The sequence below is a fragment of the Taudactylus pleione genome, unplaced genomic scaffold, assembly GCF_031769625.1.
Source record: "Taudactylus pleione unplaced genomic scaffold, aTauple2 ptg000040l, whole genome shotgun sequence".
NCBI classification, from domain to species: Eukaryota; Metazoa; Chordata; class Amphibia; order Anura; family Myobatrachidae; genus Taudactylus; species Taudactylus pleione.
In genome coordinates, this window is record NW_028284442.1 from 2,451,862 (window position 1) to 2,475,061 (window position 23,200).

Sequence of the window (23,200 nt, forward strand, 5' to 3'; positions counted from 1 at the left end):
TTCTGCCGGCTCTCAGCATTTTCTCATGCCACTCTGAGCCATGAGGCTGTACGACAAGTTATTCTGGTTCACTGGGATGGGGAGAGGGGGAACCAGCAGCCCAGGGAGGGCTTCACATCCTCCTTGAACACCAGGGAAGAGGTAAGCACATTTTAAAAATATGTTTCGAACCTTTGTATATAGTTTATTTTTTTTATATACTGTGCACACATACCTGTAGGGTTGGGGCAAGTTCCCAGCCTCCAGCGTAAGGCACTCAGCCTTGCAGCAGCTCTACATTTATACTCCCCCGATGCAGCTGACCCCCGGGAGTAGGCTTTCTCCACACCGGGAGTAGGCTTTCTTAGTCCCCAGCATATGGCTTTCACAGCCCTGCAGCCCAGGACAATTGTCCTGGCTGCAGCAGCTCTGTGCACACTCCCCCTGTTGTCCCTGTGCCTCGCCAACTTCCTTCTGTGCAAGGACTTAAACAAAAATCAAGTTGCAGCCGCCGGAGGGGGTCTGGGCTGCGGCACACATTTAAATACATTACCACGGCATTTGAAATCAGAGCCTATCACTGATTAGTACATTTAAAAAAGGGACCTAGTGCTAGTTGGCCCTTTCAAAAATGGCACAGTGGCATGAGGATTATCCACTTCCGTGCCGCTGCCACCATCTTAGACACATGGGCCGGGTCTCTGGCCACAACCCCTTATTAGCTTGGTTTGCTACTAGTCATCATTAAATCGCACTTACATAGTCCATACTTGATGCAAATGATATACATGGAAATAGGCATATTTATTTTTACATCCAACTCTCCACAGCCTGCAGTTCCATCAACATGCCCTGACGGACCTTCGCGCCATTACAACCCACTTCCACAGTTGCAAGTGACTGAAATGCATACGACACAGTGTTGGCTATGGAGTATGCTCAGTGCAAAAACATGATGGGGATACACTCCCGGAAACGTGGCCTGATACATGATTGAACATGTGCCCACGTTTTTAGAATAGACCAGGTCTCTACTGTGCTTTAATAGTCATCTCTTACATGCAGTTAAATAAAGCATCATCCCAAGCATGATCAAAGAAATTGCACATCTCTAGAGAGCCGCTCTCCGATATGACATTGCCATTGACTGTCATTCAACTGTGTTCATTAAAAGAATAAATGTTGGCCCAAACACAACATTCCTTTGATATGGTCTCATTTGTGCAATAACAAGCGAGCCAGCAGACTCATTCTGTCACTCTGAATCTCAATTCTGAAAATGCTTCCTTTGAATTGAGAAAGCTTGATCAGTATTCTGAAATTAAATAAAGTGTTTATGCAGAATGAAACGGTTTTCTTTATGAAATACATGGCTCACAAAAGTGACATGTCAGTAAACTGATAATTTCTCCATTGGTCAGAGCATGTCTTTGCTTTCCAAACTTTTGGAAAACCTAGAAGCATTTATCGTAAAATATGGCCATAAGTCACTTGACATTCAACAGAGCTAAAAATCATTTTGACTTGAAATCATTACAAATTTGCTGTACAATGCTTCATTATATATGAAGCCCTAAAATAAATGATATAACTGAAATATATGTTTTCATGGTCTTCAAAGAAAACAGTGCATTTTTATGTAGTGATGTTCACAAAAGGTAGCAATAACGTGGAAGGCGGCTGATGAAATGATACAATAATATGACGTGTTTCTAGTTACATTAATAGAAGAGACAGTGTCAGAATAGTTCCCTGCTGCAGTGTGCAATGTCATTACTTCATCTTGTCATCAGCATGTTCTGTGCTGCCATTGCTACAATCAGTCTCAGGCAAAATACCACATTTAGACAGGACAATGTGAGGTAAGGGGCGCAATAGGGACCAGTCTCAGCCAGCTGCAGGCATAGCAAAATCATCTGTTAGCACAGCAATACAAATGCATAAAAAATAAAAAAAATATGGAAGAAATGTGATAGAAATAACTAATAAAATTCCACTGTTGATCTAGAATATGTTTGTGGGAGGCAAAGTCTTTCTAATTTTCACAGTCCCCATGTCCACAGCAATGCTGCTATGGCTTCCCGTAGCCAATAAAACAATAGTCTCTCTATATGCAGATGGCACGGACATCTCCCGTCTCACCATTGTCCTCGCAAGATGGACACAAACTTTAACATTAAGCAAATAAGCAGTCAGTGAAATATGAGGGAGGGGATGGGGCCTCCCTCCTGCTCTAACTCATCATTTAATTTCACTACCACCACTAGGGGGGTCTGTGAGTACAGTGTCCAGCGCTAGACTGACACCTAACAGTGACTACACCACTACGAATACATGCTTTAAACCTAAGGGTGAATCGTCCATGTTCAAATGTGGAACCCTGCAAACCTAATCAGCACCGTCTAAAATTGTATTGGTAGTGTACAAAATGTTTTTTATTGTAATAAATTGTATTAAGCTTCTAGAAGAGTGTCAACAGCTTCTTGTCCATAAAACTACTCGGATTTTATATGTGAATGTTTTTTATACTCCAATAGTTGTATTTTGAAGTTTTAATCCAGAACGGCCTTTTTTTTCATTCTAGGCCGAGTGCCTCCACATAAATAATTATACTTCACCAGACTATGCGGAACTCCTGGCTCACAATAATCACAGGATCAACGGCATGAGTGACAACGTTTCAGTGGCCATCGTCTGGTGAAATATATATATTTGACATCAGATTTTGTTTTTTTTGGACATCTGTTCTGGATACTATTTCTTTGACAGTCGACTTCATCAGGAGGTGTGGATAAACCCTATCACAACCCTCTCTTATTTGATTCATTGTTTTAAATTATATTTGATTGAACGAACGCTGACCTGTATAAGAGAGGGTTGTAATTAGGGATGTGCAGGCTCGGATAGGTTCGAGTTTGCACGTTGAGTTCGGATTTTTCCCTCCAAAAAAACGGAACTCAGAAAGAGGCAAAACGTCATCTTGGATGGACGAACATCATCATTCCTGGACTGAAACGCGTTGACATATTACTGAAGGTGTGAGTAACCTTACCAGAAGGAATTTTTTTCATTTTGATTTTCTTTTTATTTTTTAATATATATTTTTTTTTTTTTACGTTTTTGGACTGTATGTATTTTCTATGGTGCCTCATGTGCACCTTTTAGTTTTTTATTGTTATTTATTACCCTTTTTTGTGGAAACTTGTTTTGGAACTTTGATTTAAATAAACCCCTTTTACATGGAATTTATGGGTTTATATCTTTGGAGGATTTAAAGTGTCGGGGAGAATAAAGAAACCTTTATAGGATCATTATTTCACCACTCCACGTAAGTTGGGGTACGTACCCCCACATTTCATAAGAAAATTCCAGACGGGCATTTGAAAGAAACCGTTATATGATTATACTCATACCATACAGTGTGAGTTTTGGTACGCGACTTTTCAAAAAGTGTTTACATTGAAAGGCTGTTCATAAGGAAAGATACCTTTATATGTTTACAGTACCTTTGAGAAGAAGTGAGTTGGGGTACGCCAATGAAAGTTACCATTTAGGACGTTATTTAGACATATTTATGTATACAGATATTTCATTTGCACAGTTAAATTTGTGTAACATCATATAAAGCGCCACAGCTCTTGTGTCATATTCTGTTCTTTTGACATCGATTGTTTTTTAGAATTCTGGTGATATTCTTGTTAAGAATAAGATATTAGACTACTGGCAGCTGTTTGTTGCGCCCTTAAAATAGCATCCTCTTTCTTCTTCCATTATATATCCTTTATTGGGGGTGTCTTGCTAATTGCCTATAATCCCCACCTGTTGTCTATTCCATTTGCACAACAGCATGTGAAATTGATTGTCAATCAATGTTGCTTCCTAAGTGGACAGTTTGATTTCACAGAAGTGTGAATGACTTGCAGTTACATTGTGTTGTTTAAGTGTTCCCTGTATTTTTTGAGCAGAGTATATAAATATATATATATATATATATATATATATATATATATATATATATATATATATATATATATATATATATACACACACACACACACATATACACGAACATAAACACACACACACAAACGTGAATAAAGTTGCTGGAGGACATGTCCAAGGCAACAAGGTAAGGGAGGAAGCCTCAGGACAGGACACGCATTACGGATTGTCATTGCATGCCTCACAGACAGAGTGCTGCTTACCGTTGTCCTTGCTGCTGTTTTCCTCAATAGTCATTTGTTCTGCCAGTTCAGATAGAGACTCATCTATTGTCTGACTGCCTCGTAAAGTGAGTGAGAGCCTCCTCTTAAACTTTTTCATGTTTCAATTAAAAAGGAGCACAGCGTAGTGAAACCTATAAACAAATAAAAATAAAATTATAATAACCATTTGACTATTGGAACAACAATAGAACACAATGAAAAGTTGGGTACACACCTATGCAATTGTCAGGCTGATCACCAGATATCTAGTGATTGACCAGATAACTGCATACTGTAGCAGGAGCGTTAGCCGATAAACTACTTAAAACCCTCATGCAAATTTGGATAGGGAGGTCGCATCTTATGTGCTGCTTATAAATTGAGATGCTCGACCTCCCGATCCCATTGAATAAAGTACACACTGAGAAAATAGTGCTGTGTGTATGGAATCAGTATGATTTACCGCAGCCCGCTAGCCCCCCCTTCCCCTAGCCTAACCCCCCAGGGGCTGCCTAACCCCGAGTCCCCCCTGGGAGCCGGCAACTTAACCCCCCCCTTCCCCCGCTAATGTCCGCATTCGGCTTACCTTCGATCGGTAAGCCAGGTGTCGGGCTCCCGGCATAGGTCTAATGACAGGCGTCGGGATTTTGACGCTTGTCATTAGTGCCTTGCCGGGATTAGACAGTTGGGAAGTCGGTGGTCGGGATTACGTCCATCGGCTTCGCGCGTGTACATGGCGCACACTGATTGGGAGCATTTATCTGATGTGTAGAGTGACCTGAACCAGGCTTTAATTCATTCCAATATGTAACTTGCAGAATTTCAGTGGAAAAAGTGAAGCAGTATTTGCATTAACACACAAATGAATTATTAAACACAGCATATACAGTAACCTGGTATTTCAGTCAAGGAATTCTAGTATCAGGAGGTACAGTATGAACATTAAACTCATGAAAACTTTACAAGGACAGAAAAATATAGATATAACTATTTTAGGCTAGATTATACTTAAGCTGTAGATAACATTTATAATAGGAATAAATTATTCTCATCATACCTAGAATTTTTCACAAAGATGTTGATAAATGTAAATTTGCCTAATTATTCTAAGTGGCTCATTGATTTACATTAATTCGCCTAAATATTCCTTCACTAATCGCATTATTCATGTTATGCATTATTTCCCCCTTTGGTATTTAAAATGAACTGCCAGAGATGTAATCAGCAGAACGTCAATACTGTCACTGGGACAGCTATACGGATTATTCCAATTTCGCAATTGAGTAAAGCTGAATCATTTCCCATGTGCTATCCAAGCAAATATACAGTATTACCATTCAAAACTTTTTTCCTTACAACAGACTTCACAAAAGAACACCAAATATTTGCATAAATATATGCAATGCGGAACATATAAACTACATGCATCATCTAACTTCATACTTAGAAACGCGCTTAATTTTTCTTCCCAGATTTGGCCGATATAAATCTGGCAATGATTAAGAAAAACGTGACTTGCAACAGAATAAATTATTTCATACTTGCCAAACATACAGTTGTACAGCAACATATTGGCAGTGGGGATTAAGCAAACTAGATGCTAATTAGTTTGTTTATGGCTCTATAATAACTCTAATGCATGTTGATGGCATAGAATGTGGAAGCAGATTGAATTTATCTGCCACATAACCGGATATGAAATTTGTGGGGTAAAAAATATATATTATACACACACACACACATTATATAAATACACACATACATACATACACACACACACACTCCTCTCTGAATGTACATAGGGTGATTTTCTAATTGTAGGTTTAAGAATAAATTATAGGAGGGAAGAAATAAAAATAAATTTTTACTTACCGTAAAGTCTCTTCCTTGGGAGTCCACCCGGGGGATGCCATTACTTTTGGGTTATGTGTAGTTAGTGGTGGAGTTGGACACTATCTAATTAAAACTGGCTCCCACCCCCTATATAACCCCTCCCTTTCCACCAGAACCTCAGTCTATGTTTAACAAAGCCTGAGAAAGACCCACGGAATGTGTGGAAGTGGTACAATTTTGTAAAAGTGTGTACAGATGACTAGGTAGCTGCTTTGCACAGCTGCTCAACCGAGGCACCATGCCGTACAGGCCAAAAAAACCACAACAGTCGAGTGGGCCCAAATTGAGGCCGCGACAGTCACATGACGACAAATATGCCTGTCGAATGGCAGATGTATCTAGCGATGAATCCTTTTGAGGCTGGTCAGCCTCTTATTGGTGCATCAATCAACACCAAAAGAGAATCCGTACGCCTCAAAGACGCAGTACACTCCAAGTAAATGCGTAACGCACGTACTACATCCAACAGTGCTAAAGAGGAAGCCTCACTAGTCACTAAATCCTGGCGAAAAGCTGGAAGGACAAAATGCGGAAAGCAGATACCACCTTCGGAAGAAAGGAAGGTTTAGTGCATAACACTACCCTATCCTCATGAAAAATTAGAAGCTGACGCAGATACCCTTCTGGTCGAGGCAATTGCCATAAGGAAAACAACCTTCAAACTGAGATTGCAATTCTACAGATTCCAAAGGCTCAAACTGTGCCCTTTGAAATGCCTCCAAAACTAAATTCAAGTCCCAAGGAGGAACCGGCGGGACATAAGGAGACTGTATACGAAGAAAACCCTGCAAGAAGGTCTGAACTTCAGGAATGGAGGCCAATTTCCACTGAAACAGGATCAATAGATTGTCCTCTCTTAAGGGACACATTTTGGCCCTAAGACCCTTACCAACTCCTCTTGCAGAAAAGACAAGAGACGGGACACTCTGAACCCTTCAGGTTTGAACTTGTGTCGATCACACCAAGAAATATATATCTTCCATATCCGATGATAAATCTGGGAAGTGACTGGTTTGTGAGCCTGTATCAAGATTTTCACAACAGCTTCTGAAAACCCTTTGGCCCTCAAGCTATTGGATTCAAGTACCATGTCGCCAAAGCCAAGAGCCGCAAATCGGGGTGACGACATGGACCCTGAAGAAACAGATCTGGGCTCAGGGGAAGACGAAAGAGAACATCTGCCAGGATGTTCCGAAAAACTGTGTACCAAGGACAACGCGGCCAGTCTGGAGCCACCAGAATGACCGACTGAACTACTGAACAAATACTCTGAATTACCTTTGATAACATTACCAGAGGAGGAAAGATGTATCCCAGCTCAAACACCCTAGGTGCTGTCATGGCATCCACCAGAGATGCCCGAGGATCCCAGGACAGAGATTAGTACCTTGGAAGTTTCTTGTTGAGACGAGAAGCCATTCGATCTATGTCTGGCGATCCCCATCTGGAAATAATTACCGAAAACACCTCCTGGTGTAATTTCCATTCCCCTGGATGCATACTGTGGCTAATTAAGAAGTCTGCCTCCCAGTTGTCCACCCCTGGAATGTAAATTGCCAAAATAGCTGGAACCCAATTTTTCTGCCCACTGAAGGATGTGTGAAACCTCCCTCACTGCTTGCCAGCTGCGTGTGGCACCCTGCTTGTTTATATAAGCAACTGCCGTGGCATTGTCTGATTGGATTCTAACTGGTAGGCCCTTCGATGGAATTGAGCCTGAACCGAATCGCCCTTAATTCCAGTATATTTATGGAAAGAGAAGTTTCCTGGACGGATCAAAGACACTGTAGGGTGCCTCCCCAGCCTGTTAGGCTGACATCTGTGGTGACGATGATCCAGTTTAATTACTGACAATTGGCAACCCCTGTTCAAATTTGCATCCTGTAGCCACCAAAGAAGTGACTTTCGGGTCTGCAGAGATAATCTAAACATCTGCCTGTTTAATCGTGGGTCTAGCTTCACCCATCGATTAGTTTTGCTGTGGTCGGGCATTAAATCTGGCAACAGGAACGCCTTTGAATGAAGCCACCATTTTTCCCAGTAACTGCATAACCCTGAGGACTGTAAAATGGTCCTCATCTTGGATTGAAGATCCTGAATCTTTGCCTGTGGAAGAAACACTGACACTGGGTGTCGAAGAGAAGACCCAAAAATACCATCCTCCGAGATGGAATTCAATTTGATTTGGGTAAATTGATGATCCAGCCAAATCTTTGGAGCATGCCGAAGGTAATCTGAAGATGTTTTTGCAATAGGGCAATTGAGGGAGCCTTTAGCAACAAATCGTCCAGATAGGCCAACACGTTTATCTCCCCACTCCTGAGTAGGGACATCATGTGTGCCATAACCTTTGTAAAGACTCTGGGAGCGGTGGCAAAAACAATTGGCAGAACCTGGAACTGAAAATTCTTATTCCCCACTGCAAATCGTAGATGATGTTGATGACCCCTCCATTATAGGAATATGGGAGGTAGAAATCCTTGATGTCCATAGAGGCCAGAAATTCCTCTTCCTCCATGGAACAAATGATTGACCTTATGGACCCCATCTTGAATTTTTCCAAATAAAGATAAGCATTTCACCCTCTGAGGTTGAGAATGGGACGAAAGGACCAGTCTGGTTTGTCTACCAAGAAAAGACTGGAGTAGAACCCCAGGCCTTGCTGTAGAACCATAACAGGAATAATTACTCTGGGATCGGAAAGTGAAGAAATTGCCCGTATGAGAGCCACCTTTCTGCAACCATCCACAGGGAGAGGAGGGAAAAGAACAGTTTTGGAACAGGACCCTCAAAATCTAAAATGTAACCCCTGGTTACTAGATGATTTACCCAAAAATCCGGATTGGATTGAATCCAAGTTTCCCAGAATTTGAGTAAGCGAGCTCCCACCAGAGGAAAAGTCATGTGGATTGACCTGCTGGCTTAGCAGCAGGGCGGCTGGTGACGGGGACAGCACGTCCCCTGAAAGTCCCTCTCTGGGGACACCTAGGTACACCCTAGAATGCCTGAAAGCTTCCCCTGCCTTGAGACCAAAACCTAGGGGATTTTGGCGTTGGTGTTGTTACAGGAAGGTAAGGACTTCTCCTGTTACATGAGAAATAATTTTAGTTAATTCTGTACCAAACAAAAAAACCCCTTCAAAAGGCAATGCCTGTAAAGCATGCTTGCACTATGTCTGCCTTCCATGTTTTAAGCCATAGCGAGAAATGAGACTGTACCTGAATAGTATCCATTAAAGCATCCCCTATATAGGTTAGAGCTTCCAAATCTGATCAGATAAATAACCATCTTCAAACAAATCCCCTAAATTAAATCCAGTAATCATCTGGTTCATCCATTGATTGATAGCCTTTATCATCCAGGCGCTGGCCAGAATTGAGCTCAACGAGACTCCTGATAAAGGGAATAATGGTTTAAGTACAGCCTCATTCTTCCTATCCATAGGATCTTTAGGAGTTACAGACTGTTGTGGGAATAACAGTATTCCTGCCCAACGTAGCAATAGGAGCATTCACCATCGGTGGAATTTCCCAAAGCTTGGTATCCTCTTCCGAAAAAGGATAAAGATACTTACATTTTTTTGGAAAATGAAATTTGGAATCAGGTTTTAACCAGGCGTCTTTTAATACTTCCCAAAAATGTGAAAATAGAATGCTCCAAGAAACTGAACTAGTCAGGTAGACTTTACATCTACAGGGAACAGCTGTTCCAGTAACTTGTTCTGGAATAGCCATTTCCTGTAGCTGCAAAGTCTTCCTGACCACATCTATCAACATAGAAACTCCTGTATCAGAATGGGAGTCACCCTCCCAGTTTGAGATGTCATAATCCAATTCCCCTTCTTTCTGGGAAGAGGTAGCTGAAGCCTCTGGCATTACCATTTAATTTATGGACGTTGTCCCCTGGCGAGACCTCATCCCATACCCTGGGCCCATCTGGGTACTACCGAGAGATTAGACAATGTAGGAGCTTGTGCACAGGGTATCATATAATTTGCCTGAGAGTGACGTAATTCACCTATGGCCTTAACCATACCCAAAAGTAATAATCCCAGTTAAATTGCTCATCTGTTAATATACAGCCACCTCCCTGTAATCTGCACTGAGTCTCCTCCAAGCAGAACTCCAGCAGCTCTCAACACCTGTTTGTGCGTGGCTCTGAAGCAGCATGAGCTGCTGATACTCAAATACCTAGGGGAGGTGTGACTGGGCACGCCGTCGGCATCCTGCTTCACTCAGGACACCTGACGTCATCCTAGCCTCCAGCGTTTCCATCCGGAGAACTCTAATGATACTGCGGCACATACTGATGACATCACAGAAGGCGTGCTTGTACGTGCAGCATCGCCGCTTCCTGGGGGCGTTCAACAAGCCTCTCTAGCACAAAGCCGGCAGCATGTTGCTGTTCTAGTGCTTGTCGCCAGGAACTAAGCACCCAAACCAAACATCAAAATAAGAAATTAAACCTAAGAGCTAGGAAGTAGCTAGTGCCTTAATCCAAGGTGCTAAAAACAAGACTGAGGTTCTGGTGGAAGGGGAGGGGTTATATATAGGAGGTGGGAGCCAGTTTTAATTAGTGTCCGACTCCACACCTCACTATGCATAACCCACAAGTAATGGCATCCCCGCCATGGATGAAAAAGGAATACTACTATTACTCCCATAGGGAATTTACGTGTAAGCCTTTTATGTAGGTAGTCACTGTAATTCAATTTAGAGTGGAAGAGGTCTAATATTAATATTGTTAAAATGAATAAGGTTATTTTACGGAATATGTGATTTGAAAGTAATCCTAGGGTTACATGCCCAACTACTTTAATCTTTATAAAATACTTATGCCACAAGTGTAGGGCTACTGCGTGTTTGATAAACACAGACCTAAAGTAAGGCGCTGCGGAACACTTGTGGCACCATATAAATAAATGATAATAATAATAATGATAATAATAATAAAGGACAGAAGAGTACAGAATAGTGGGAACAGCCATATGCTCCTAGAGTGAAGTAGAGATCTGGGGAGAGATCTGTCATGCAGTGTAACGAGTGGAGAAGTGGAGACGTTGCCTATAGCAACCAATCAGCTTCGAGCTAGTACTTTAAAGTACATTCTATAAAATGATTGCTAGAAGCTGATTAGTTGCTATGGGCAACTTCTCCACTCTTTACAATGCTTGATACATCATCTTGGTGTGCCCTCTGTACCCATAAGGGGGGAATTAAATTGAATAGGCGAATGAATGAAGGTGTCAATTTTGCGAAAAAGGATTTCAAATGGATGGTGTTATGACCTATGGATCATAGTAACAACGTTATTTTAAATATTGGTAGTGTATTTACTGGTATATTTTGGTGCTACGTCCAAATCTTAAATCAGGTTTTAGTCTAATAATTTATCTGTAATTGTAAATATTTCAGTTTCTTCTAAATGTAACATAACACCTTCCATCCACTCACCTCTTCAATTGTTTTTTGCGCGTACAAAAGTAATGGACACCCGACGGAGCTAAAGAATTGTTGTTTCTATGGGCGTGAGCGCCACGGGAACCCATTACTTAACTCGCTTTAGCTTTACACAGCTAAACCAGTCTAAACTATTGGACGCGCTGCCAAAACTGTAGTTTGGGCATCCAAACAGCCAACTAGTCACACATTTATGCTCGCTGTCTCAGAAGGGTTTGCAAGCACAAATGTGCACCTGTGGCACTGATGCCAGAGCAATAACTGAATTGCTCGGTCGGGCGCCCAAAACACTATTGAATATCACCCAAAGAATTAAAGCCTGAGTTGGCCAAAGCACATACGAGGTGTGGCTATTAAATAACAAGACTATACTATACTGCGTGAGATAAAAGGAAGTGGGGGTACACTGACCTTGAACTATCCCAAAATGGTTTTGCAAGTTTCACCCCTCTCGCACAGATAGTTTGCAGTCACACAGTGTTCAAAATTGGGTTTTTCCCGTAAGTCGTAAAAATGCTTAGTTTAAAAGTAGAGCAACGTCTTAACTTAAAAAGTTTGGTTAATTTGAATAAAACGCCCACCAAATCTTTCTGTATGCTAACCGAGGCAGATTGTATGCCACGTGCACGTGAGTTTAAATAGGGCCCATACACCTAAACGACCAGCATAAGATCAGATGAATGATACGTTTTCCCTACGACTCCCCGGAGCTCCCTGGCAGTCCCTGCAGCATATTTGTTGTTTTTCTAAGCACAGGATCAGTTGTAAGAGGGAAACAGTCATTGAAATTGGTTGAAATGCCACATGATGGATCGCATGAACAAAATAAATGGCACGACCTGCACACGATACGATTGACCATATGATCATAAGAACCGATTTTACGAACAGCGGGAGCGCGCATCGGATCTAAAAAAAGACACGAGATCCATCTTATAATTGGTTGAAAATCGTGTAATCGTCCAGGAATCGCGTAGGTGTATGGGGCCCTTCAGTGGCACAAAACATTTAGTGACGGTCATGAGGATGTTGAAGGTGATAAACTACCCAGAAAACCTCAAAAGCAAAATGAAAATGTGAAACAAAATTGAGAAAATTAACATAACTACAAAAATGTTCTAGCAACTTTGCGGCAAAGAATCAGTAGAAAGGCCAGAGTTGTGGAAAAAATAGTTTCATCCTCCATCAGGACAACGCACCAGCCCACATCTCCCCACATCCTCCATCAGGACAACACACCAGCCCACATCCTCCATCAGGACAACACACCAGCCCACATCCTCCATCAGGACAACACACCGGCACACATCCTCCATCAGGACAACACACCGGCACACATCCTCCATCAGGACAACACACCGGCACACATCCTCCATCAGGCCAACAAACCGGCCCACATCCTCCATCAGGCCAACAAACCGGCCCACATCCTCCATCAGGACAACAAACCGACCCACATCCTCCATCAGGACAACAAACCGGCCCACATCCTCCATCAGGACAACACCCCGGCCCACATCCTCCATCAGGACAACACCCCGGCCCACATCCTCCATCAGGACAACACCCCGGCCCACATCCTCCATCAGGACAACACCCCGGCCCACATCCTCCATCAGGACAACACCCCGGCCCACATCCTCCATCAGGACAACACCCCGGCCCACATCCTCCATCAGGACAACGCACCAGCCCACAGCCCCCCCCCCACATCCTCCATCAGGACAACGCACCAGCCCACAGCCCCCCCCCCACATCCTCCATCAGGACAACGCACCAGCCCACAGCCCCCCCCCCACATCCTCCATCAGGACAACGCACCAGCCCACAGCCCCCCCCCCACATCCTCCATCAGGACAACGCACCAGCCCACAGCCCCCCCCCCACATCCTCCATCAGGACAACACACCGGCACACATCCTCCATCAGGCCAACAAACCGACCCACATCCTCCATCAGGCCAACAAACCGGCCCACATCCTCCATCAGGACAACAAACCGACCCACATCCTCCATCAGGACAACAAACCGGCCCACATCCTCCATCAGGACAACACCCCGGCCCACATCCTCCATCAGGACAACACCCCGGCCCACATCCTCCATCATGACAACACCCCGGCCATCATCCTCCATCAGGACAACACCCCGGCCCACATCCTCCATCAGGACAACACCCCGGCCCACATCCTCCATCAGGACAACGCACCAGCCCACAGCCCCCCCCCCACATCCTCCATCAGGACAACGCACCAGCCCACAGCCCCCCCCCACATCCTCCATCAGGACAACGCACTAGCCCACAGCCCCCCCCCACATCCTCCATCAGGACAACGCACCGGCCCACAGCCCCCCCCCACATCCTCCATCAGGACAACGCACCGGCCCACAACACACCGGCCCACATCCTCCATCAGGACAACACACCGGCCCACATCCTCCATCAGGACAACACACCGGCCCACATCCTCCATCAGGACAACACACCGGCCCACATCCTCCATCAGGACAACACACCGGCCCACATCCTCCATCAGGACAACACACCGGCCCACATCCTCCATCAGGACAACACACCGGCCCACATCCTCCATCAGGACAACACACCGGCCCACATCCCCCCACATCCTCCATCAGGACAACACACCAGCCCACAGCCCCCCCCCACATCCTCCATCAGGACAACACACCAGCCCACAGCCCCCCCCACATCCTCCATCAGGACAACACACCAGCCCACAGCTCCCCCCCCACATCCTCCATCAGGACAACACACCAGCCCACAGCTCCCCCCCCACATCCTCCATCAGGACAACACACCGGCCCACAGCCCCCTCCCACATCCTCCGTCAGGACAACACACCGGCCCACATCCTCCATCAGGACAACACACCGGCCCACATCCCCCCACATCCTCCATCAGGACAACACACCAGCCCACACATCTCTCCAGTTTTTGGCCGAGAAACAGATTGCAGTGCTAGAACAACCTCCATACCTAGTACGGTGTAACTTCTTTCATTTCCCTAAAGGAAAATCTACACTCAAAAGGAACCCATTTTGGATCAGTTACTGAGGTAAATAAGAAAACAACGGAGCTGTTGAGACAGCTGACAGATAATGAACTACAGCATGGCTTTGACCAATGGGAAATAAGAATGCAGCAGTGTGTGAATGCAGAAGGGGAATACAAAAGGAGTTAAAATGGTCTTAATATAATTAAACAAACATAGCAACAGTCATGTTATTTAATAGCCATACCTAGTAGCCATGTTCTAGAATGGATCCAAAGCAAAATACTGTGTCTCATGGATGAAAAAGGAGTCTCTATTAAAAGTTCAGGCAGGGTTTTTTTTAAGTAGATTTTAAACATGCATCTGAGACACTTTACTTCGCCATACTCCTACAAATATAATTATCTCCTTTTCAAAAGGTCTCCAGAGGGCAGACAAGAATGGCCGTCAGTCTCACAAATAAATAAAAACACAATGTCATTTGATGCCTTGACATAGGGCAGAAGACTTTAAAGTGCAGAACGAGCTCAGAGGGGTGTCCCAAAACATCTAAGCTCAACACATCATGTCATGCGACTGTGGTTGACATGGCAGCCATATAACAATGTGCAAAACTATAAATCATTAATAGCAGCTGAAGAAAAAAAACTAAGAAAAATAGCCCAGCTGCCTCTTATAGCCTGCCACAGTGATTTAAGTAATGAAAAAAAAAAAAAAAAAAAAAACACAAAAAAAACCACCACAACCCATGCTATTTTAAGTCCAACAAACTGAATTTCATCTAGCAGCAGATAATTGTGTAAACTGCTTTATTATATCTCATATGACACATACCCAAGTTATCTTGCAATATAAGTGCAACCATGACTATAAACAGCAAATAATAAAAAAATCTATCCCACTACCTCCCAATATGAAAATATCAACATGGCTTCCAAATCATGACAGGCAAATGGAACACTGCATCTCAAAATCTATTCCAAAAGGGACTCAAGAGTTAAGCTCCGTACACACGGAGCGATCAGACAACGATCAGAATCAGATATAGGCCCTGATTCAGACCCACTCGCAAGCGGCTGTCCGCTCGCAAGTGGGTCGATGGTCTGCACTGAGCATGCGCACGACGGAGGGAGCTCCGTCATGCGCCAGACGCGACAAGCGAAGGAAAGTCCTTCGCTCATTGTGTCTGATCAAAGGGGGCGTGCTGTCGATGTTGATTGACAGCACGCCCCCTTTGGTGGGCGTGCCTCCCTGACGGGGGCGTTCCTAAGGGAACGCCTCCCGTCAGAAGCCGGCCCACTGACATCACTAGTGATGTCAGTGGGAGTGATTTTGGCTCTGATAGAACCAAAATCACTCCGGGCCTTGCGGTTGAAAACCTCAACCGCAGGCTCCGGCTCGCAGTTTCGATGGTCAAGACCATCGCGGCCATCAAACTGCACGCTCGTATAGGCTGTGGGTGGTGACCCACAGCTATACGAGCGTCCAGGAGGACGCTCCATAGATATGGAGGACGGCCCTCATTCAGAGCGTGCGCTCTGCTCAGAGCGTTCGGCTCTGAACGAGGGCCATAGTTGTCTGATCATCCTGCGTGTTCGATATCGGACATCCAACACATGCACCAAACCCCCAAACAACTATAACGACACGCGATCGCGGGTCCCTATAGTAACCAGGCTAACCTGTTCGATATTGACAAGGTTGGCCTGCATGCACGGGTGATGGCAGATATCGTAGACGACCATTCGTGCCCACGCATCTACCATCGTTTGGGGGTTGGAAGGGCCCAAAAACAGGACGATATGAACGATAACAATATGATCGCTATCGTTCATATCGTCATGTTATATCTGACCATGTGTACCCACCATTAGAACACAATTGGCTGAAAATAAACTAAATACAGTACATACTAAAAAATAGCAAGGGCGCCAGTGAAAGTGCACTGTATGCTATACTGCTAAATCAGAAAAGCCGCACACCTATCGGGGGTCTGCCAAACTCCCAACAATCAAAACCTCAAAACAATAGCTAGACGGCGCTAATCCAACATAATACCGATTAATTATTGTTTTACCATCAAAGTATACTCCCCTTTGAAGTTCAGCGCATCGTCATTGCGCCTTGATACAATTGTTGCCACAATTATCAGTTTGAGGCCTGTTGTTATACAGTGTCACTATCACTGTGCATATTCTTTTTACTACTGGATGGGGAGTCTACACTGTGCACAGTTCACCATCTAAATCTGCAAAGGAACTTTGGCACCCTGCATTAAGGGAATTGGAGATCAATTTATACCGGTTGTTTATTTATTTATTTATTATTATTAATTTATTTTTGTAATTTGTGTATAGTTTATGTCCTTTTATGTTTGTCATATGATCCTATTTAGGGATCATTTATCCAATACATGTGTTTATTAATAAACAATTATTAATTATTTTAATTATTAGTGTATTGCCTATGTGCTATGTTGGATTAGCGCCGTCTATCTATTGTTTTAAATACAGTATATGACGAAGATTTTTGTTTTGTTTTATTCTAGTGGAAAGATATGCCAAGCACAAACTCTGATACTAGACCTTTTCCTTTGTATTATACATTCATTATCATTTCTACAAAGATTTCATGTGGGGCACAAAAATAAAAAAAGAATCATATTTCTAAAAGATTAATACAATTGCCTGTTCACTTATTTCCATTATTGTTACACCCACAATGAGCCATGGACATAGCATTTCACCTATTTATTGGGAGTGTGAGAGATGTGCGTGAGTTTAAAACAACAGTCAAACTAGAAGCACAGAAAACAGAAGGGGGAAAAACTAATAATAGAAAAAAAAATTAATTAGAGTGCTTAAACATTGAATAATGTAGCACTTTCTATCCATTAATAATTAAATGCTACAGTGTAAAAAATAAATAAATAAAACATATATTTTTGGATAAGCTCTTGGGCAGACACACAGAAAACACTTCTTTGCTCCTGGTAAATCATAAATCAGTCTGTTTACATAGAGCTGCATGCTTGGTGTGGTGACTCTGGGAGACATTTTACAGTGTACATTTTCCATATCATCCAAGGACGGTGGCAGAATAGAGCAGGGTGAATGAACTGCAGAGCTGCTTAGACAGATCTACTAATCTGGATACCAGTAATCTATGCTTCATTATCAACTCTAAAGAGGTGTAAGTGAATGACAGGATACAAGCCTTCAAGGTACATGTTTATTAGGTGTATCACTCCATATTTAGGAAAGCCGGTTCAATGTACAAGAACAGTTAAATAAAATATGTTTGTGATACTTTTCTCTCATTCTAACACAAAGAGCAGTTTGATTATGTAAATATTAGAGATAAAAAAAAAAATGCATGCAGTGTTTTGGAAATGTGATAAAGAAAAAAACTTCCCCACATAGCAACAATATTACTGACTGACAATCAGAGCACATATAAGGCTTTGATTACGGTGTTTATATTGAAAATATAAATATACAAGAAGCTCAAATACAGTATGGTAAACTATAGAACGAAGACAAGCACAGAGGAGAATTACCAATGTCCGTAATCCACATTACTCTGCACTTACTGCTAGCACATAAAGAAAAACAAGCATTTTGCACAAGTTCCTTGACTTCTGGAGAAGGCGGTACATGTAAGGAGATGGAGACAGTTCTGTAGGTATAGATACATTCACTACAGGTCACTAGTTTTAGAATGTCCCAATTTTTACAGTTTTTATTGAAATTTCCACAGTTTAATGTCTCAATGTACTCAATGAAATTAAAGCATACAACAAAAACAATTGCAGATATATAAAATTATTCTATGATTCTTATTTTAACAAATTTCTGTCATCAAAAGTAGCCATCATTTACAGATCTAACAAGCAAACACTGGTGGCATTCTATCTATAGTGAAAATCAAATATTGTCCATGAAATTCTTTCCAACACTGCTGCAGAAGTTCCCTCATTTGGTTGTACTTGTAGATTGCTTTGCTTTCACAATTCTGTCCAGTTCATCCCAAAACAGCTTGATTGGGTGTACTGGTAGGTTCAATGGCTCCCCACAAAATTTACCATGGTGTGCATGTTTGCGAGCATGTGGCAGGGAATATAGATTGTAAGCTCCACTGGGGCAGGGACTGATGTGAATGGCAAGATATTCTCTGTAAAGCGCTGCAGAATATGTGTGCGCTATATAAATAACTGATAATAATAATAATAAAGTCTGGAGACTGTGCTGGCCATTCCATAATTTGAAGCCTACTGTCACGTTCTCTTCCTTGAAGATAGTTCTGACATACCCTGTATGTATGTTTTGGCCCATTATCTTGCAGTAGGATGAATCCTTGACTAACTAGGCATAAACCTAAGTGAATACTTATGTACATGTGATTTCTTAGTTTTTCTTTAATTAAATTTGCAAAAAACTCAAGAAATTTTTTTTACACGTTGTCATTATGGGGTATTGTGTGCAGAATTTTGAGGACAAAAATTAATTTATTCCATTTTGGAATAAAGCTGTAACATAACAAAATGTGGTAAAAGTGAAGCGCTGTGAATACTTTCCGGATGCACTGTATGAAACACTGACTGGATGTGGTACTTACTGCTATAAAATGCCATTTTCCAAGCCCTGTACCAAAAAGGATTTGGAACAAATTGGTAGTTTGGATCTGGATGTAATATTCTACACCTAGCCAAAATGTGCTGCCACCTAGAATTCATTTAACATTTTTGGGAGATTTGGTACCTTTTGAAAACAAGCTCCACATATGTATTCCTGTGCTACAAATAATGTGCCTAATAAATATTAAATTGTTTTCATACACTCCACCAGAGATCTAGAAAATAGAAAATGTATTCTTACTGCTGCATTCAGAATTTTATAGAATTACTGTAGTTTCTTCATATTTTCAGAATGTAATATGTTTGTACATAAATAACAGATCACACTGCACTATTAATACAGTATCATTAATATCACTGCATAGTATTTGTACCATATCTGTGATATCACCACACAAAATGTACTTACTGGCTGTACAAGTAGAGAATGGAGCTGAAACCTATAAAGGTGTGTACACACTAGACGATATATCATACGATCCGGCCGATATCAGCTGGATCGTATGATATATCGTTCACAACGTCTAGTGTGTACGCACTATATAGTGTACGATGCTTGCTCCTGCACATTGTCAGCGACATCGCCCATCGGACCTGCGACATCATCAGCGAGGGCCATGCTGCCAAATGCAGCCTGGTCCCCGCCGTCACTCCAGACATCGGCGAGTGTGTATGCATTTGACGGTGCCGGGATCACCGCCGGGTCCCATCGCACGACAGGTCGGCTGGCTTCACATTGTTAAATGTGTACCCAAGCATTACAGCATGCTGATCCAGAACACACATTTATGAAGCACTAACAAGATCTATGCTGCATAAGCTGTGTGCTTAGGTTACATTGCATCCAATGGCCTAGCTGATAATAATGTTTGAAATTAAAAAGAACATATTTAAAGTCTAATATAATGTACACTGTTCCATCCACATTAAGGGAACAGAAAACCAGTGCACTGTTTTACACCAACTAATACTCAGATGAAATAATGAATGCTAGATTTATTTATGGCTTTTATAATAAACTTTTCCCACCATAAAATAGTAAGGGTAAAACACATGGGCATGAGAACAATTGTATGAACACTGCAATTGTTCCAGATAGGAACAGGGCCCGGAGAACTGAAAATAAAGCATTTTTATTCACATGAACACATCTCTGTAACTTTACAACTATGTGCGACAGTATCTACAAATGTGTATATTTGATCTTACGGTGATCAATCATACATTTCTTCTTTGCTATCATTTTATTAGTACGCATTGCCGTTACAAAAAGTTGTCCCCTTTAGTATTTTATAGTATTGTCTTAATATCAGTAATTCAGTCTAATGCATGTGTGCTGAGCCACTCAATCGTAACAGAAAGATGGGATAAAACGCTCTCATTTCCGCTTTCTTCAGCACACTGGCAACCGAGAGCTTTAACGATTTTAATTAGTAGCAGGGAAACCAAAAGCACCATCTGCCAGTGACACACAGCTGCCCTTTTGGCGTCATAAGCAGAATAATATGAACTACATCAAAGGCCACATTTCAAGGGCAAGACAAGAGCTTCAAAAATGTAAATATAAGAAATGTTCAGACAAGGAAAGGACCAATGTTGAACATTTCTACATTATCCCAATGTGAACTCTACATTCCTTAAAACAAAAATTAATTTTTTTTTTGTAAGTCCATAACTGGCATATTTGCTTAGAAAACAATTTGTTGTGCAAAAAGATTCTTACATTTCCCTTTTCAATAACATGGTAGAACAAGGCACAGAACACTTTTCCTAAAGTCACCTTTATGGTGCATACACACGGTCAGATCTGTCCGATGAACGATTTTAGACAGTATTAAAATTAATAGAATCGTCCAAATCTGACTGCAAACACATCAGATGTCAGATATCGTTATCGGACAAGCGGGAACGCGCATCGTTCATCGTTGCAAGCTCACACGTCACATTTTCTTTCAGATATGAATGATTAAAAGATTTTTGAAATCGTTGTCATTCAAATCTGACAGAAAATCTGACCATGTGTATGCACCATTACACATTTATGCATAACTTTTAAACTGCAGAGGGGGGTATGAAAATATTTAAAGAAATGCAAATAAAAGTAAAAATAAATAATAAAATCATAAATACAAATCAAGTTATAACCAAACAGCTGAATGTTCCTCTCTCAGGGGACACCTTCTTGGATCAGCCTGACAAATGGCATTAAAAGCCTTTCAGCCTGACGGACATTACATATTGTGCACATCTTTACTTTGGTCTCAGTAGAAACATGGAAGGGGACTGTAGCAATTTCCAGAATAAAGAGACAGCTTGAAGGATTTCAAACTTTGCAGAGATATCCTCTTCTAGAAGATAATTCCAAGTCTGGCTATAGGTCCAATTTAATGGATTGTTCTCATTAATGACAACTGGAACAGATAAGATGGAAAGGGTATTTTGGGAGGAGGTTAAACACAATTGTAGGGAAAATGATGAGCAATCAACCCAATCCTCACGTCACATGACAGCAGCATGTCAGCAAATACTTTACACCAAGATAAGGATGAGAACAGTTCACACGAGGATATTTATGAGCATTCTTTAGTAAATGCACAAGTTTTCACTTTTTTCATCTGCTGACAAAGTAACCCTAACAAAACCACAATATTTTAACTTTAAAATGTCTCGAACACCGGGGTGGCCAACCAGTCAGAGGCCAAGAGCCAAAATATATATGTAGTCAAGTTAAAAAGAGTAGATATCATGTGTGCGTGCAAAAATGGGACGTGGCCTAACAACAAGACCATGCCCAATTTTTGTGCACACGCCTTTGGTATGACATTTGCAGGAGCAAATTTGCATATGCATTTGCATATGGGGCAAATGTAGTTGTGCCCCATATGCAGCGCCTCCTGTAGTCGTGTCCCCAGTACTTACCCAACTTCACTCTGGGCACGGCTTCCACTGTCACTCCCGCTGACTGCTGAATCTAACTAGATCCAGCAGGTGCACGGGATACCCACGTCACCCGTGCACTGCATCACTGAGAAAGCTGGCCTCTGAAGCAATCAGTGGCTTCTTTAGCCTATGATCACTTCAGAGGCCAGCATTCACAGTTGCAGTGGCGTAGCAACAGCCCCCGCAACCCCCCAAGCCAACACGGGGTCCGTTGCAACGAGCCGCAGCACAACAAAGAAAGAGCCGTGGGTTGGCCACCCCTGCTGTAACATAAGTTTCAATCCATCTAACATAATGAAAAAAAATCACTAAGTACTCAATATATCGGCATATAAAAATAATGTATTTTCAATGTAATATCCATGCCTGTGACATGTGTGGTGTGCCAGGAAATACAAGGCTGAACGACTTTTCAGGAAACACACTGAAATTTGCATTGAAGTACACAAACTTTTGTTTCCCGTACAAGTGGAAGCAGGAACTGAGTCATGGCACATTAAAAAGGCAGCCACACCTTATACTTGAGTAAGCATTTAGGATTCTGTCATCTCTCTTCTACAAACAAGCCCATATCACCAATAAGGCAACCTAGTAAGATATAGGAGGCTTAAAGTTGTTTAACAGTGGTTAAGCGTAGCTGTAATACCATGCAACTTTATCAGAACTTGCTTGTGTGCATGTTTTTGTTTCCAGATGGCAAACACTCAATACACCTCCTATTGATAAAAACATACACAGCTCGTGTAAGCTGTAAAAACAATCAGGATGTGAATAGTTTAGATATAAAAACAAATTTAATATAATGTACAATAAAATGTGGCAGCTATGAAAACGTGAACAGTACCGAAAACTTAAGTATGTGTGAGTTTTAAATGTTAGCAAAAAGAGGCGACAATGTATTCTCGTAGTAGTATAGTGTGTACCCCCAAATTATTTACACACATTGTTCATATCGTCCCATCTGTGCTGCACATCAGATGGGATGATGCGTTGTATGATGTGGTGCACATTGTGTAGTGTACACGTACAACAGCACATTGTGTACAGGTGAAAATTAATTGCATACAATACCCC

General features: G+C 42.1%; 1 protein-coding gene across 5 annotated transcripts in view; it reads right to left on the minus strand.

The window, feature by feature from the left end:
* Positions 1-23,200, minus strand: part of CDK17 (cyclin dependent kinase 17) — a 192,146-nt gene that overhangs the window by 95,762 nt on the left and 73,184 nt on the right. For all 5 annotated transcript variants that reach the window (XM_088454359.1, XM_088454356.1, XM_088454357.1 and 2 more), the window contains exon 2: positions 4,185-4,336. In XM_088454359.1, the coding sequence (XP_088310485.1) occupies positions 4,185-4,302 (118 nt within the window). In that variant the 5' untranslated portion in view covers positions 4,303-4,336. The remainder of the gene's footprint in view (positions 1-4,184; positions 4,337-23,200) is intronic.